The 13,779-nt window shown below is 40.2% G+C and overlaps 1 protein-coding gene across 1 annotated transcript in view; it reads left to right on the forward strand.

The window, feature by feature from the left end:
* Window positions 1-6,172, forward strand: part of Nab2 (Nuclear polyadenosine RNA-binding 2) — a 105,433-nt gene extending 99,261 nt beyond the window's left edge. Inside the window, exon 11 of the mRNA XM_070088653.1 lies at window positions 6,024-6,172. Within this exon, the coding sequence (XP_069944754.1) occupies window positions 6,024-6,151 (128 nt within the window). The 3' untranslated portion in view covers window positions 6,152-6,172. The remainder of the gene's footprint in view (window positions 1-6,023) is intronic.
* Window positions 6,173-13,779: the final 7,607 nt, after the last annotated feature.

Below are 13,779 nucleotides of genomic sequence, written 5' to 3' on the forward strand. Positions count from 1 at the left end.
GTAGTTATACAAAGCTTAGGGTTATGTTGTTCGGCTGGCAGCGGGGTGTTGCTTTCGGTTTGTGGGCAGTCTTCCTTTGATCTCTATTATTTTCGATTTGTAGGTTTCACTGTTGGTAATCTTATTTCAGTGGTTAGTTCTCCTTTGTCCTCCTCCACCAACTCTTCCACATCCTCTCCACTAACCTCCAACCCCATGGACTTTCCCAATGCCACAATAGATTCCACAACTGGCATAGGCTCCTGAGGGTTAGCCCCAAACACTTCAAAATCCCTTTCTTCTACACATTGTGGCCACAGTTTCATCCAAGCAGAGTTCAAGGTCCTCTTAGTCACTCCCTCCCAAGCCTTACCTATAAGGTTTACACAACTGAGGATGCTAAAGTTATCTTTCCAAAACTCTCTTAGTCAATTGAGTGTCTGAGGTCACTTCAAAGCACTTTTGAAACATAGTTTTTGTGTAGAGTTTTTTGAAGTTTGAAATGACCTGCTGGTCTATGGGCTGCAGGAGAGGAGTGGTATTAGGACGCAAAAACTTGACCTTAATTAAGCTCATGTCCCTAGAAAGTCGCTCTGCCAAGTCTGAAGGATGACCAGGAGCATTGTCTAATACCAGGAGGCACTTAAGGTTCAATTTCTTTTCCATTAGGTAATTTTTCACAGTGGGGGCAAATGCATGGTGTAATCAGTCATAGAAAAGGTCCCTGGTGACCCATGATTTACTGTTTGCCCTCCACATCACACACTATGTATGCCACTATGATTCTTAAATCTCTCAAACCAACCTTTGCTGGCCTTAAATTCACTCACATCACCACTAGTTGCAGGCATTTTTCTAATTAAATCCTCATGCAACTTCCTAGGCTTTTCATATATGATCACTTGAGAGATGCTATCTCCTGCTATCTGTTTTTCGTTTATCCACACCAATAACAGTCTCTCAACATCTTTGAGTACTTGCGATCTCTGTTTCGAAAACAAACTTGCACCTTTTGCAAGAACAGCTTCCTTGATTGCCATTTTGTTGGCCACGATAGTAGCGATGGTTGATTGGGGTTTGGTATACAACTTGGCCAGCTCCGAGACACGCATTCCACTTTCATACTTAGCAATTATCTCTTTCTTCATTTCCATAGTAATTTTCACCCTTTTTCCCACAGGGTTGGCACTAGAAGCTTTCTTGGGGACCGTGGTGACTTATTTTGCAGCTACAATCACTAAAAACACTGTGATAATATAAAATGTACCGAATGTATGCGTGGATGCGACTGCACTGGCTGGCTTGCAAACACTGGCACGCACAGGGCAGCTGAGGCCACGCGTGGGATGCATCCCGGACGAATCGCGTGAGGCGAGGCAAAAATTTTGAGTTAAAATGTATCGTATGGCGGATTTAACATAATGCGATGCCATCGTAAGGCGGGGGTCCACTGTATTCTATTCTTAGTAGAGTAGTAATTGTGCATGTCTTCTTCAGTTTGTGTGTATTAAAATTAATATTTCACGTGGTAAAAAAAATTTTTTTTTTCATACTTTGGGGTGTCAGGAACGGATTAATTTGATTTCCATTATTTCTTATAAGGAAAGGTAGGTAGTAGGTTGGTAGACAGCAACCACCCCGGGAAGTACTACCGTCCTGCCAGATGACTGTGAAACAGAAACCTGTAACTGTTTTGCATGATGGTAGGATTGCTGGTTTCTTTTTCTGTCTCATAAACATGCTAGATAACAGGGATATCTTGCTACTCCTACATTCACTTTGGTCACACTTCACAGACACACACATGCATATATATATACATACATCTAGGTTTTTCTTCTTTTTCTAAATAGCTCTTGTTCTTTTTTTTTTCTTCTATTGTCCATGGGGAAGTGGAAAAGAATCTTTCCTCCGTAAGCCATGCGTGTCGTATGAGGCGACTAAAATACCAGGAGCAATGGGCTAGTAACCCCTTCTCCTGTAGACATTTACTAAAAAATTTGAAGAAGAAAAACTTTATAAAACTGGGATGCTTGAATGTGCGTGGATGTAGTGCAGATGACAAGAAACAGATGATTGCTGATGTTATGAATGGAAAGAAGTTGGATGTCCTGGCCCTAAGCGAAACAAAGCTGAAGGGGGTAGGGGAGTTTCGGTGGGGGGAAATAAATGGGATTAAATCTGGAGTATCTGAGAGAGTTAGAGGAAAGGAAGGGGTAGCAGTAATGTTGAATGATCAGTTATGGAAGGAGAAAAGAGAATATGAATGTGTAAATTCAAGAATTATGTGGATTAAAGTAAAGGTTGGATGCGAGAAGTGGGTCATAATAAGCGTGTATGCACCTGGAGAAGAGAGGAATGCAGAGGAGAGAGAGAGATTTTGGGAGATGTTAAGTGAATGTATAGGAGCCTTTGAACCAAGTGAGAGAGTAATTGTGGTAGGGGACCTGAATGCTAAAATAGGAGAAACTTTTAGAGAGGGTGTGGTAGGTAAGTTTGGGGTGCCAGGTGTAAATGATAATGGGAGCCCTTTGATTGAACTTTGTATAGAAAGGGGTTTAGTTATAGGTAATACATATTTTAAGAAAAAGAGGATAAATAAGTATACAAGATATGATGTAGGGCGAAATGACAGTAGTTTGTTGGATTACGTATTGGTAGATAAAAGACTGTTGAGTAGACTTCAGGATGTACATGTTTATAGAGGGTCCACAGATATATCAGATCACTTTCTAGTTGTAGCTACACTGAGAGTAAAAGGTAGATGGGATACAAGGAGAATAGAAGCATCAGGGAAGAGAGAGGTGAAGGTTTATAAACTAAAAGAGGAGGCAGTTAGGGTAAGATATAAACAGCTATTGGAGGATAGATGGGCTAATGAGAGCATAGGCAATGGGGTCGAAGAGGTATGGGGTAGGTTTAAAAATGTAGTGTTAGAGTGTTCAGCAGAAGTTTGTGGTTACAGGAAAGTGGGTGTGGGAGGGAAGAGGAGCGATTGGTGGAATAATGATGTAAAGAGAGTAGTAAGGGAGAAAAAGTTAGCATATGAGAAGTTTTTACAAAGTAGAAGTGATGCAAGGAGGGAAGAGTATATGGAGAAAAAGAGAGAGGTTAAGAGAGTGGTGAAGCAATGTAAAAAGAGAGCAAATGAGAGAGTGGGTGAGATGTTATCAACAAATTTTGTTGAAAATAAGAAAAAGTTTTGGAGTGAGATTAACAAGTTAAGGAAGCCTAGAGAACAAATGGATTTGTCAGTTAAAAATAGGAGAGGAGAGTTATTAAATGGAGAGTTAGAGGTATTGGGATGATGGAGGGAATATTTTGAGGAATTGTTAAATGTTGATGAAGATAGGGAAGCTGTGATTTCGTGTATAGGGCAAGGAGGAATAACATCTTGTAGGAGTGAGGAAGAGCCAGTTGTGAGTGTGGGGGAAGTTCGTGAGGCAGTAGGTTGGTGCAATTATTTAATAAATATATGGAAGAGGGTAAGGTACCTAGGGATTGGCAGAGAGCATGCATAGTTCCTTTGTATAAAGGCAAAGGGGACAAAAGAGAGTGCAAAAATTATAGGGGGATAAGTCTGTTGAGTATACCTGGTAAAGTGTATGGTAGAGTTATTATTGAAAGAATTAAGAGTAAGACGGAGAATAGGATAGCAGATGAACAAGGAGGCTTTAGGAAAGGTAGGGGGTGTGTGGACCAGGTGTTTACAGTGAAACATATAAGTGAACAGTATTTAGATAAGGCTAAAGAGGTCTTTGTGGCATTTATGGATTTGGAAAAGGCGTATGACAGGGTGGATAGGGGGGCAATGTGGCAGATGTTGCAGGTGTATGGTGTAGGAGGTAGGTTACTGAAAGCAGTGAAGAGTTTTTACGAGGATAGTGAGGCTCAAGTTAGAGTATGTAGGAAAGAGGGAAATTATTTCCCAGTAAAAGTAGGCCTTAGACAAGGATGTGTGATGTCACCGTGGTTGTTTAATATATTTATAGATGGGGTTGTAAGAGAAGTAAATGCGAGGGTCTTGGCAAGAGGCGTGGAGTTAAAAGATAAAGAATCACACATAAAGTGGGAGTTGTCACAGTTGCTCTTTGCTGATGACACTGTGCTCTTGGGAGATTCTGAAGAGAAGTTGCAGAGATTGGTGGATGAATTTGGTAGGGTGTGCAAAAGAAGAAAATTAAAAGTGAATACAGGAAAGAGTAAGGTTATGAGGATAACAAAAAGATTAGGTGATGAAAGATTGGATATCAGATTGGAGGGAGAGAGTATGGAGGAGGTGAATGTGTTCAGATATTTGGGAGTGGACGTGTCAGCGGATGGGTCTATGAAAGATGAGGTGAATCATAGAATTGATGAGGGGAAAAGGGTGAGTGGTGCACTTAGGAGTCTGTGGAGACAAAGAACTTTGTCCTTGGAGGCAAAGAGGGGAATGTATGAGAGTATAGTTTTACCAACGCTCTTACATGGGTGTGAAGCATGGGTGATGAATGTTGCAGCAAGGAGAAGGCTGGAGGCAGTGGAGATGTCATGTCTGAGGGCAATGTGTGGTGTGAAAGTAGGAGGAGGTGTGTGGTGTGAATCCAGAAAATTCGTAGTTTGGAAGTTAGGAGGAGGTGCGGGATTACCAAAACTGTTGTCCAGAGGGCTGAGGAAGGGTTGTTGAGGTGGTTCGGACATGTAGAGAGAATGGAGCGAAACAGAATGACTTCAAGAGTGTATCAGTCTGTAGTGGAAGGAAGGTGGGGTAGGGGTCGGCCTGGGAAAGGTTGGAGGGAGGGGGTAAAGGAGGTTTTGTGTGCGAGGGGCTTGGACTTCCAGCAGGCATGCGTGAGCGTGTTTGATAGGAGTGAATGGAGACAAATGGTTTTTAATACTTGACGTGCTGTTGGAGTGTGAGCAAAGTAACATTTATGAAGGGGTTCAGGGAAACAGGCAGGCTGGACTTGAGTCCTGGAGATGGGAAGTACAGTGCCTGCACTCTGAAGGAGGGGTGTTAATGTTGCAGTTTAAAAACTGTAGTGTAAAGCACCCTTCTGGCAAGACAGTGATGGAGTGAATGATGGTGAAAGTTTTTCTTTTTCGGGCCACCCTGCCTTGGTGGGAATCGGCCAGTGTGATAATAAAATAAAAATAAAGGAAAATTAATTTGGCTAATGATAATTTCGGCTTACAATGAGCTCTCGGGAACGGATTAATATCGTAAGGCGGGGGTCCACTGTACAATGCCTGCCTGTACTTTAAAGGAGGGGTTTAGGATACTGGCAGTTTGGAGGGACATCTGAACTGTTGTATCTGAGCGCCTCTGCAACGGCAGTGATTATGTATGAGTGATGGCGAAAGTGTTGAATGATGATGAAAGTTTTTTCCTTCTTTTTGGGTTACCCTGCCTCGGTAGGAAATGGCCAACATGTTAAAAAAAAAAAAAATCTCATCTAAGTTTATTACATTTGTGCACACTGAATGAAACGTTATCCCTTGACACAGACTGTGAGTCATGTAGTGAACATGGTTATTGTCTATCTCTGGTCTATAGGAGTATGTAGATCTACTACAAAATCTTCTGTGGTATTTGGTCCAATCTTACATTTTGTCTTGAGATATTTACATAATAAAAAGCAACAAAGAGAGGTATAGTACTTTCTTTGGATGAGAATGGTTGTTGACTAGTGATTTCAGCTAGGTTGAAGCCCTAGCGACAACAGCCAAAAATGATGAAGGGGGGAAAGAAATTAGCTAACAAGGTGCAGTGAAATTTAATTACTGGAGAAATTGAGGTACCATGTTCAGAGAGGATGTTATTCCTAATGTAAGCCATTAAAACTGAATACACAACCATGTACAGTTCCAGTATGTAACGATATTCTGTGTAATGGACCATTTTCTCCTAACTAGCTAGTCTGACTATACAGTGCAGTACAGTATTGTTGTATCATTCTCCAGTATATTGTCTTGTAGTTTATTATTTTGTCAGTATTATTTTCACTCAGTAATATAAATTATGGGAAGAAAATTTATTGGTAATGAATAACTATATTTTTCAGACAATGGATTTGGTATGGAGGAAGTAGAAGAGGTAGAAGAGGAAGAAGTTGTTGATGAAGGAATGGATGAAAACCAACCTGTCTTGCCTGCTGCATCTCAGCCTAGAGTGCATCCTCTTACTGGGTAAGAACAGTTTTGATAATGCTGCTTTGGCCAAATTGAATTTATAGAATAATCAGGACAAAAACTCAAGTGTTAATGCTTCAATGTAAACACTTGATCTACACATCCCCTACCCACTCTGAAGCCTCCCTGCTCATCCGCAATCCTACATTCTGTCTTACCTCTAATTCTTTCAATTATAACCCTACCGTATACTTTTCCTGGTATACTCAGTAAACTTATTCCTCTATAATTTTTACATTCTCTTTTGTCCCCTTTCCCTTTATATAAAGGGACTATACATGCTCTCCGCCAATCCCTAGGTACCTTCCCCTCTTTCATACATTTATTAAATAAAAGTACCAACCATTCCAACACTATATCCCCCCCTGCTTTTAACATTTCTGTCATGATCCCATCAGTTCCAGCTGCTTTACCCCCTTTCATTCTACGTAATGCCTCACGTACCTCCACCACACTTACATTCTGCTCTTCTTCACTCCTAAAAGATGGTATACCTCCCTGGCCAGTGCATGAAATTACCACCTCCCTTTCTTCCTCAACATTTAAAAGTTCCTCCAGATATTCATGCCATCTACATAATACCTCCCTCTCCCCATCTACTAACTCCCCTACTCTGTTTTTAACTGACAAATCCATACTTTCCCTAGGCTTTCTTAACTTGTTTAACTCACTCCAAAATTTTTTCTTATTTTCATTAAAATTTCTTGACAGTGCCTCTCCCACTCTATCATCTGCTCTCCTTTTGAACTCTCTCACCACTCTCTTCACCTTTCTTTTACTCTCCATATACTCTGCTCTTCTTATAACACTTCTGCTTTGTAAAAACCTCTCATAAGCTACCTTTTTCTCTTTTATCACACCCTTTTCTTCATCATTCCACCAATCACTCCTCTTTCCTCCTGCCCCCACCCTCCTATAACCACAAACTTCTGCCCCACATTCTAATACTGCATTTTTAAAACTATTCCAACCCTCCTCAACCCCCCCCCCCCACTACTCATCTTTGCACTAGCCCACCTTTCTGCCAATAGTCGCTTGTATCTCTCCTGAACTTCCTCCTCCCTTAGTTTATACACTTTCACCTCCCTCTTACTTGTTGTTGCCACCTTCCTCTTTTCCCATCTACCTCTTACTCTAACTGTAGCTACAACTAAATAATGATCCGATATATCAGTTTCCCCTCTATAAACATGTACATCCTGAAGCCTACCCATCAACCTTTTATCCACCAATACATAATCTAACAAACTACTTTCATTACATGCTACATCATACCTTGTATATTTATTTATCCTCTTTTTCATAAAATATGTATTACTTATTACCAAATTTCTTTCTACACATAGCTCAATTAAAGGCTCCCCATTTACATTTACCCCTGGCACCCCAAATTTACCTACTACTCCCTCCATAACATTTTTACCCACTTTAGCATTGAAATCCCCAACCACCATTACTCTCACACTTGATTCAAAACTCCCCACGCATTCACTCAACATTTCCCAGAATCTCTCTCTCTCTCTCTCTCTACACTTTTCTCTTCTCCAGGTGCATACACACTTACTATAACCCACTTTTCACATCCAATCTTTATTTTATTCCACATAATCCTTGAATTTATACATTTGTAGTTCCTCTTTTCCTGCCATAGCTTATCCTTCAACATTATTGCTACTCTTTCTTTAGCTCTAACTCTATTTGAAACCCCTGACCTAATCCCATTTATTCCTCTCCATTGAAACTCTCCCACCCCCTTCAGCTTTGTTTTGCTTAAAGCCAGGACATCCAGTTTCTTCTCATTCATAACATCCACAATCATCTCTTTCTTATCATTTGCACAACATCCACGCACATTCAGACTTCCTACTTTGACAGTTTTCTTCTTCTTATTCTTTTTAGTAATCTTTACAGGAAAAGGGGTTACTAGCCCATTGTTCCCGGCATTTTAGTTGACTTTTACAACACGCATGGCTTATGGAGGAAAGATTCTTATTCCACTTCCCCATGGATAAATAATATTTATGATAATATTTATGATGCCTAAATTATTAGCTTATGTGTATACAGTAGTCCCTCCCCCTACCATAGATACCTGAAATTGTGGATAATAGTGAACCCTATATATAAGTAATTTTTCATTGACATACATACGTATGATAAAGTTTAATTGATAAAGTATGATGGGAAGCATTTCACGGCTTCTCTTAGGCTTTGAAGAACTGCCACCATTACTACTATAGTGCTTTGTGGCCATTACTAAGCAAAATTAAGGCTTATTTTCAGGCCACATTAAACCATGGATAACTGAAACCATGGAAACCGAATCCATGGATAAGGGGGTTCTACTGTACTTTGAAAAGAAAATTATACACTATACCTAAAATTTAATACTAGACATTGCACAGCTACATGATGAATATCTTTGCATGGTTTATTAAATAGATACATCCTCTCCTCTCTTAGCGATGTACTCGTTTATTGACGACTCTGACTTACGATGGGCTCTGACCAGTATGCATGCCTAAATAATGTATATTAGAGCTGATTTCCTGTACGGTGGACCCTCGGCTGATGATATTAATCTGTTCCCGAGAGCTCATCGTTATACAAAATTATCGTTAGCTGAATTAATTTTCCCCATAAGAAATAATGGAAATCCAGTTAATCCGTTCCAGACAGCCAAAAGTATTAAAAAAAAAAAAAAAAAAAAAATTCATGAAATATACATTTCCCTACAAAGAAAACAGTGGGGCATGCACAATAACTATATAAATAAATGTTAAAATGACACTTACTTTTATTGAAGAGTATTACCTGGAAAGATTTGATGAGTGATGAAACACTGTTTTTCTTGAACACACTGGGATTTTCAGAGTGATACATGAGTAAAGGCTTCACTTTGCAATCCCCACTAGCATTACAACAAAACAAGAAAGTTAGTCTGTCTTTCATAGGCTTGTGTCCTGGGAGTCCCTTTTCCTCCTGAGTAATGTAGGTCCTGTTTGGCATTTTCTTCCAGAACAGGCCTGTTTCATCACAAATGAACACTTGGGGTTGGAATTTTTCAGCTTCACCATGCCTTATCACCTTTGCTGGCCTTAAGTTCACCAATATGAGCACTAGTTCCAGACATTTTTTCCTTTTCACCTGGATGTTAGTCGACTGGTGTGGGTTGCATCCTGGGGGACAAGATTAAGGACCCCAATGGAAATAAGTTAGACAGTCCTCGATGACTCACTGACTTTCTTGGGTTATCCTGGGTGGCTAACCCTCTGGGGTTAATTGTTTCTCGGTAATTATTTCTCATTAAGCCACACCAACAACAGTCTCTCCACATCTTTGAGTAGTACAGCTGACGGTGGTGCAGCAACAGCTGACGGTGGTGCAGCAACAGCTGACAGTGGTGCAGCAGCAGCTGACCATGGTACGATAGTATTTCAATAGTATTTCTCACCCTTTTTACCACAGGGTTGGCACTAGAAGCTTTCTTTGGGCCCATGGTGGCTTATTTAGCAGTTACAAGCACTATAAACAATGGAATAATACAAAATGTATTGAATGTATACATGAAACCGGCCACCCTGGCTTGTAAACAATGACGGCAGGGCAGCTGAGGTGCTCAGGCTGGACGGACAGGTTCGGGACGAATCACGTTATGCGAGTTTTTTATCATTAGCCAGGCCAAAATTTTTACACTCAAACGCTTCATTGGGTGGATTTAACATTGTGCAATGCTTTCGTTAGCCGAGGGTCCACTGTATTCTGTTTATTACAATATACATGTACAGTATAGTGGTACCCCGAGTTACGTACAGCTCCCATCTCGAACAGTTGTGTAAGTGTATTACTGCAAGTGCTTTTGTAAATGTATTTTTGCGGGTCTGAAACAGACTAATCTAATTTACATTATTCCTTATGGGAACAAATTCGTTTGGTAACGGCACTCGAACAGCCTTTTGGAGCAAATTATGGCTGAAACTCGGGGTCCCACTGTACACTACTGTATAAACATTTAAAAATATACTAAAAATGTTATAAATGGTTCAAAGGTGACATTAAAACAATATCAAAGATGCTTGGTACAAACCCACTACCATTATAGTATGCTCTTTGTTTAGTGACAAATTCATTTACCAATGTGGTCTTAGGAATGGAACTCCGTAGTTAAGTGAGGAGAGGCTGTAGTTGTACAGATCGGCCATCACTGATCCAGCAGTCACTAATCTGGTTCCATCATTAGACCAGCACTAATTTCGTCTAGCATAATTTTAAATTTTCCATGTCACCTCACCAGCTGCTACTTGCTGCACAAACACTGTTGGTGTCACAGGCAAGCCATTCCAATTTGTTTTTCTCCAGTCATGGCTTCATTGAATAAAGGAAATGCTTCTTGTTGTGTAAAGCTGAAACACCGTACATCCTGCAGCACTTAGTTCATAGTGAGGAAAAAAAAAAACTGCTACTGTGTTTTTGGTGTAAAACAGCGACATTGCAGTGTATTTTTGTGTGGTTTTTATGGTTGTATTGTTTTTTTTTGGTCTCATTTGATAGAATGGAAGATATATTACAGAAATTGAGATGATTTTGATGGAAAGTACCTTGAAATTGAGTTCAAAGTAGCAGAAATGTTTAATTTTTGCTGATGTTCAAGAGTAAACAAATCACATCATGCATCCAATACGTGCTCAACTGGCCGGTCTTGTATGTGGTCATGAATGGGTTGACATTATTTATACAATTATTACTATAATATGGTGATCTGCATAACAGTAAATCTTCTATTTTTGTGTAAATAAAAATTCAGAATGGAAAGCAAGCATAATATAAGAGGGGCCTGGAGACATGACTAATGAAGAGAGAAAATATTATTTTAGTACCAGGAATGCCTGCATTGTTTATTCTGAACCCTATTTTGAAATTGGCATCTTTTGAAATTTGTGTGAAATATCTATCACAATGCATCTAATATGACATAATAAACAGTATTAATAACATAGAAATATGATATATACTCTAGAATGAATAAAATATGTCATTATGTATATGATTAGTGGTGACACCAGCTTCTGCTCTGACTGCATATCTTCCCATCCTCTTGACTCACGAAATCGTAATGACACGATTGCAAACAAACATACCACGGGCGGGATTGAACCCGCGGTCAGAGAGTCTCAAAACTCCAGACCATCGCGTTAGCCACTGGACCAGCTAGCCACAATAAGATTCATCCAACTAGGTACAGTGGAACCTCAAATATCGAGCTTTCTTCGGTCCAGAAGGCTGTTCAAGTGCCTTAACCAAATGAATTTATTCCCATCAGGAATAATGTAAATTAGATTAGTCCATTTCAGACCCTCAAAAATACACTTATAAAAGCACTTACAAAAATACACTTACATAATTGGTCGTGTTGGGAGCAGTTCGATTTTTGAGGTTCCACTGTATATTTCTACACCATAGGAAGGTTAGCATAGGCACCACTGTGACCACAGATGCAAGTTTTTACAGACGAATCTCCAGCTAGCGTGGCCGTGACAAACTCTAGCTCAAGTCCCCTCAATGCCGTCAACATGACTCACGAAATCGTAATGACACGATTGCAAACAAACAATCATTTGTTTCCCATGCTCTTATTATAAGAGAAAATGGAGTATTTGTGAGGCTAACTGCACTAGATCACACTTTCATAAGGAAAACACTGAAACATTGTACATAATTTATAAATAAGAAACATTGTATAAAAACATAATAGAGAATGTAAAGAAATACAGTGGACCCCCGCATAGCGACCTTAATCCGTGCAAGAGGGCTGGCTGTTATGCGAAATGTTCGGTATGTGAATGAATTTTCCCCATAAGAAATAATGGAAATAAAAATAATCCGTGCAAGACACCCAAAAGTATGAAAAAAAAATTTTTTTACCACATGAAATGTTAATTTTAGTACACAAACTGAAAAAGGCATGCACAATTACATGACACTTACTTTTATTGAAGATCTGGTGATGATTGATGGGATGGGAGGAGGGGAGAGAGAGTGTTAGTGTTCAGAAGGGGAATCCCCTTCCATTAAGACTTAAGGTGTCGAGTCCTTTTCTGGGGTTACTTCCCTTCTTCTTTTAATGCCACTAGGACCAGCTTCAGAGTCACTGGACTTCTTTCGCACAACATATCTGTCCATAGTGGCCTGTACCTCTCGTTCCTTTATGATTTGTCTAAAGTGGTTCACAACATTGTCATTGTAACAGTCACCAGCACGGCTTGCAATAGCTGTGTGAGGGTGATTTTCATCAAAAAAGGTTTGCACTTCAAGCCATTTTGCACACATTTCCTTAATCTTTGAAGTAGGCAATTCCTTCAATTTCTCTCTCCCCTCCTTTGAACCAGTTTCCCCAGGTCTGGCCTCTTGCTCTTGAAGTTGATCTATCAGCTCATCAGTGGTTAGTTCTTCATTGTCCTCCTCCACCAACTCTTCCACATCCTCCCCACTAACCTCCAACCCCAAGGACTTCCCCAATGCCACAATTGATTCCTCAATTGGTATACTCCTCTCAGGGTTAGCCTCAAACCCTTCAAAATCCCTTTTGTCTACACATTCTGGCCACAGTTTCTTCCAAGCAGAGTTCAAGGTCTTCTTAGTCACTCCCTCCCAAGCCTTACCTATAAGGTTTATACAATTGAGGATATTAAAGTGATCTCTCCAAAACTCTCTTAGAGTCAGTTGAGTTTCTGAGGTCACTACAAAGCACCTTTCAAACAGAGCTTTTGTGTACAGTTTTTTGAAGTTTGCAATAACCTGCTGGTCCATGGGCTGCAGGAGAGGAGTGGTATTAGGAGGCAAAAACTTCACCTTAATGAAGCTCATGTCCCCATAAAGTCGCTCTGCCACGTCTGTAGGATGACCAGGGGCATTGTCTAACACCAGGAGGCACTTAAGTTCTAATTTCTTTTCAGTTAGGTAATCTTTGACATTGGGGGCAAATGCATGGTGTAACCAGTTATAGAAAAAGTCCCTAGTGACCCATGCCTTACTGTTTGATCTCCACAGCACACACAAATTATCCTTGAGGACATTCTTTTGCCTGAACGCTCTGGGAGTTTCAGAGTGATACACTAATAAAGGCTTAACTTTGCAATCACCACTAGCATTGGCACACATCAACAAAGTAAGCCTGTCTTTCATAGGCTTATGTCCTGGGAGTGCCTTTTCCTCCTGAGTAATGTAGGTCCTGCTTGGCATTTTCTTCCAGAACAGGCCTGTTTCATCACAATTAAACACTTGTTCAGGTTTCAGTCCTTCAGTTTCTATGTACTCCTTGAATTCCTGCACATATTTTTCAGCCGCTTTGTGGTCCGAACTGGCAGCCTCACCATGCCGTATCACACTATGTATGCCACTACGCTTCTTAAATCTCTCAAACCAACCTTTGCTGGCCTTAAATTCACTCACATCATCACTAGTTGCAGGCCTTTTTTTAATTAAATCCTCATGCAACTTCCTAGCCTTTTCCCTTATGATCGCTTGAGAGACGCTATCTCCTGCTAGCTGTTTTTCATTTATCCACACCAATAAGAGTCTCTCAACATCTTCCATCACTTGCGATCTTTGTTTCGAAAACACAGTTAAACC

This window comes from Cherax quadricarinatus, chromosome 25 (assembly GCF_038502225.1).
Source record: "Cherax quadricarinatus isolate ZL_2023a chromosome 25, ASM3850222v1, whole genome shotgun sequence".
Lineage (NCBI taxonomy): Eukaryota > Metazoa > Arthropoda > Malacostraca > Decapoda > Parastacidae > Cherax > Cherax quadricarinatus.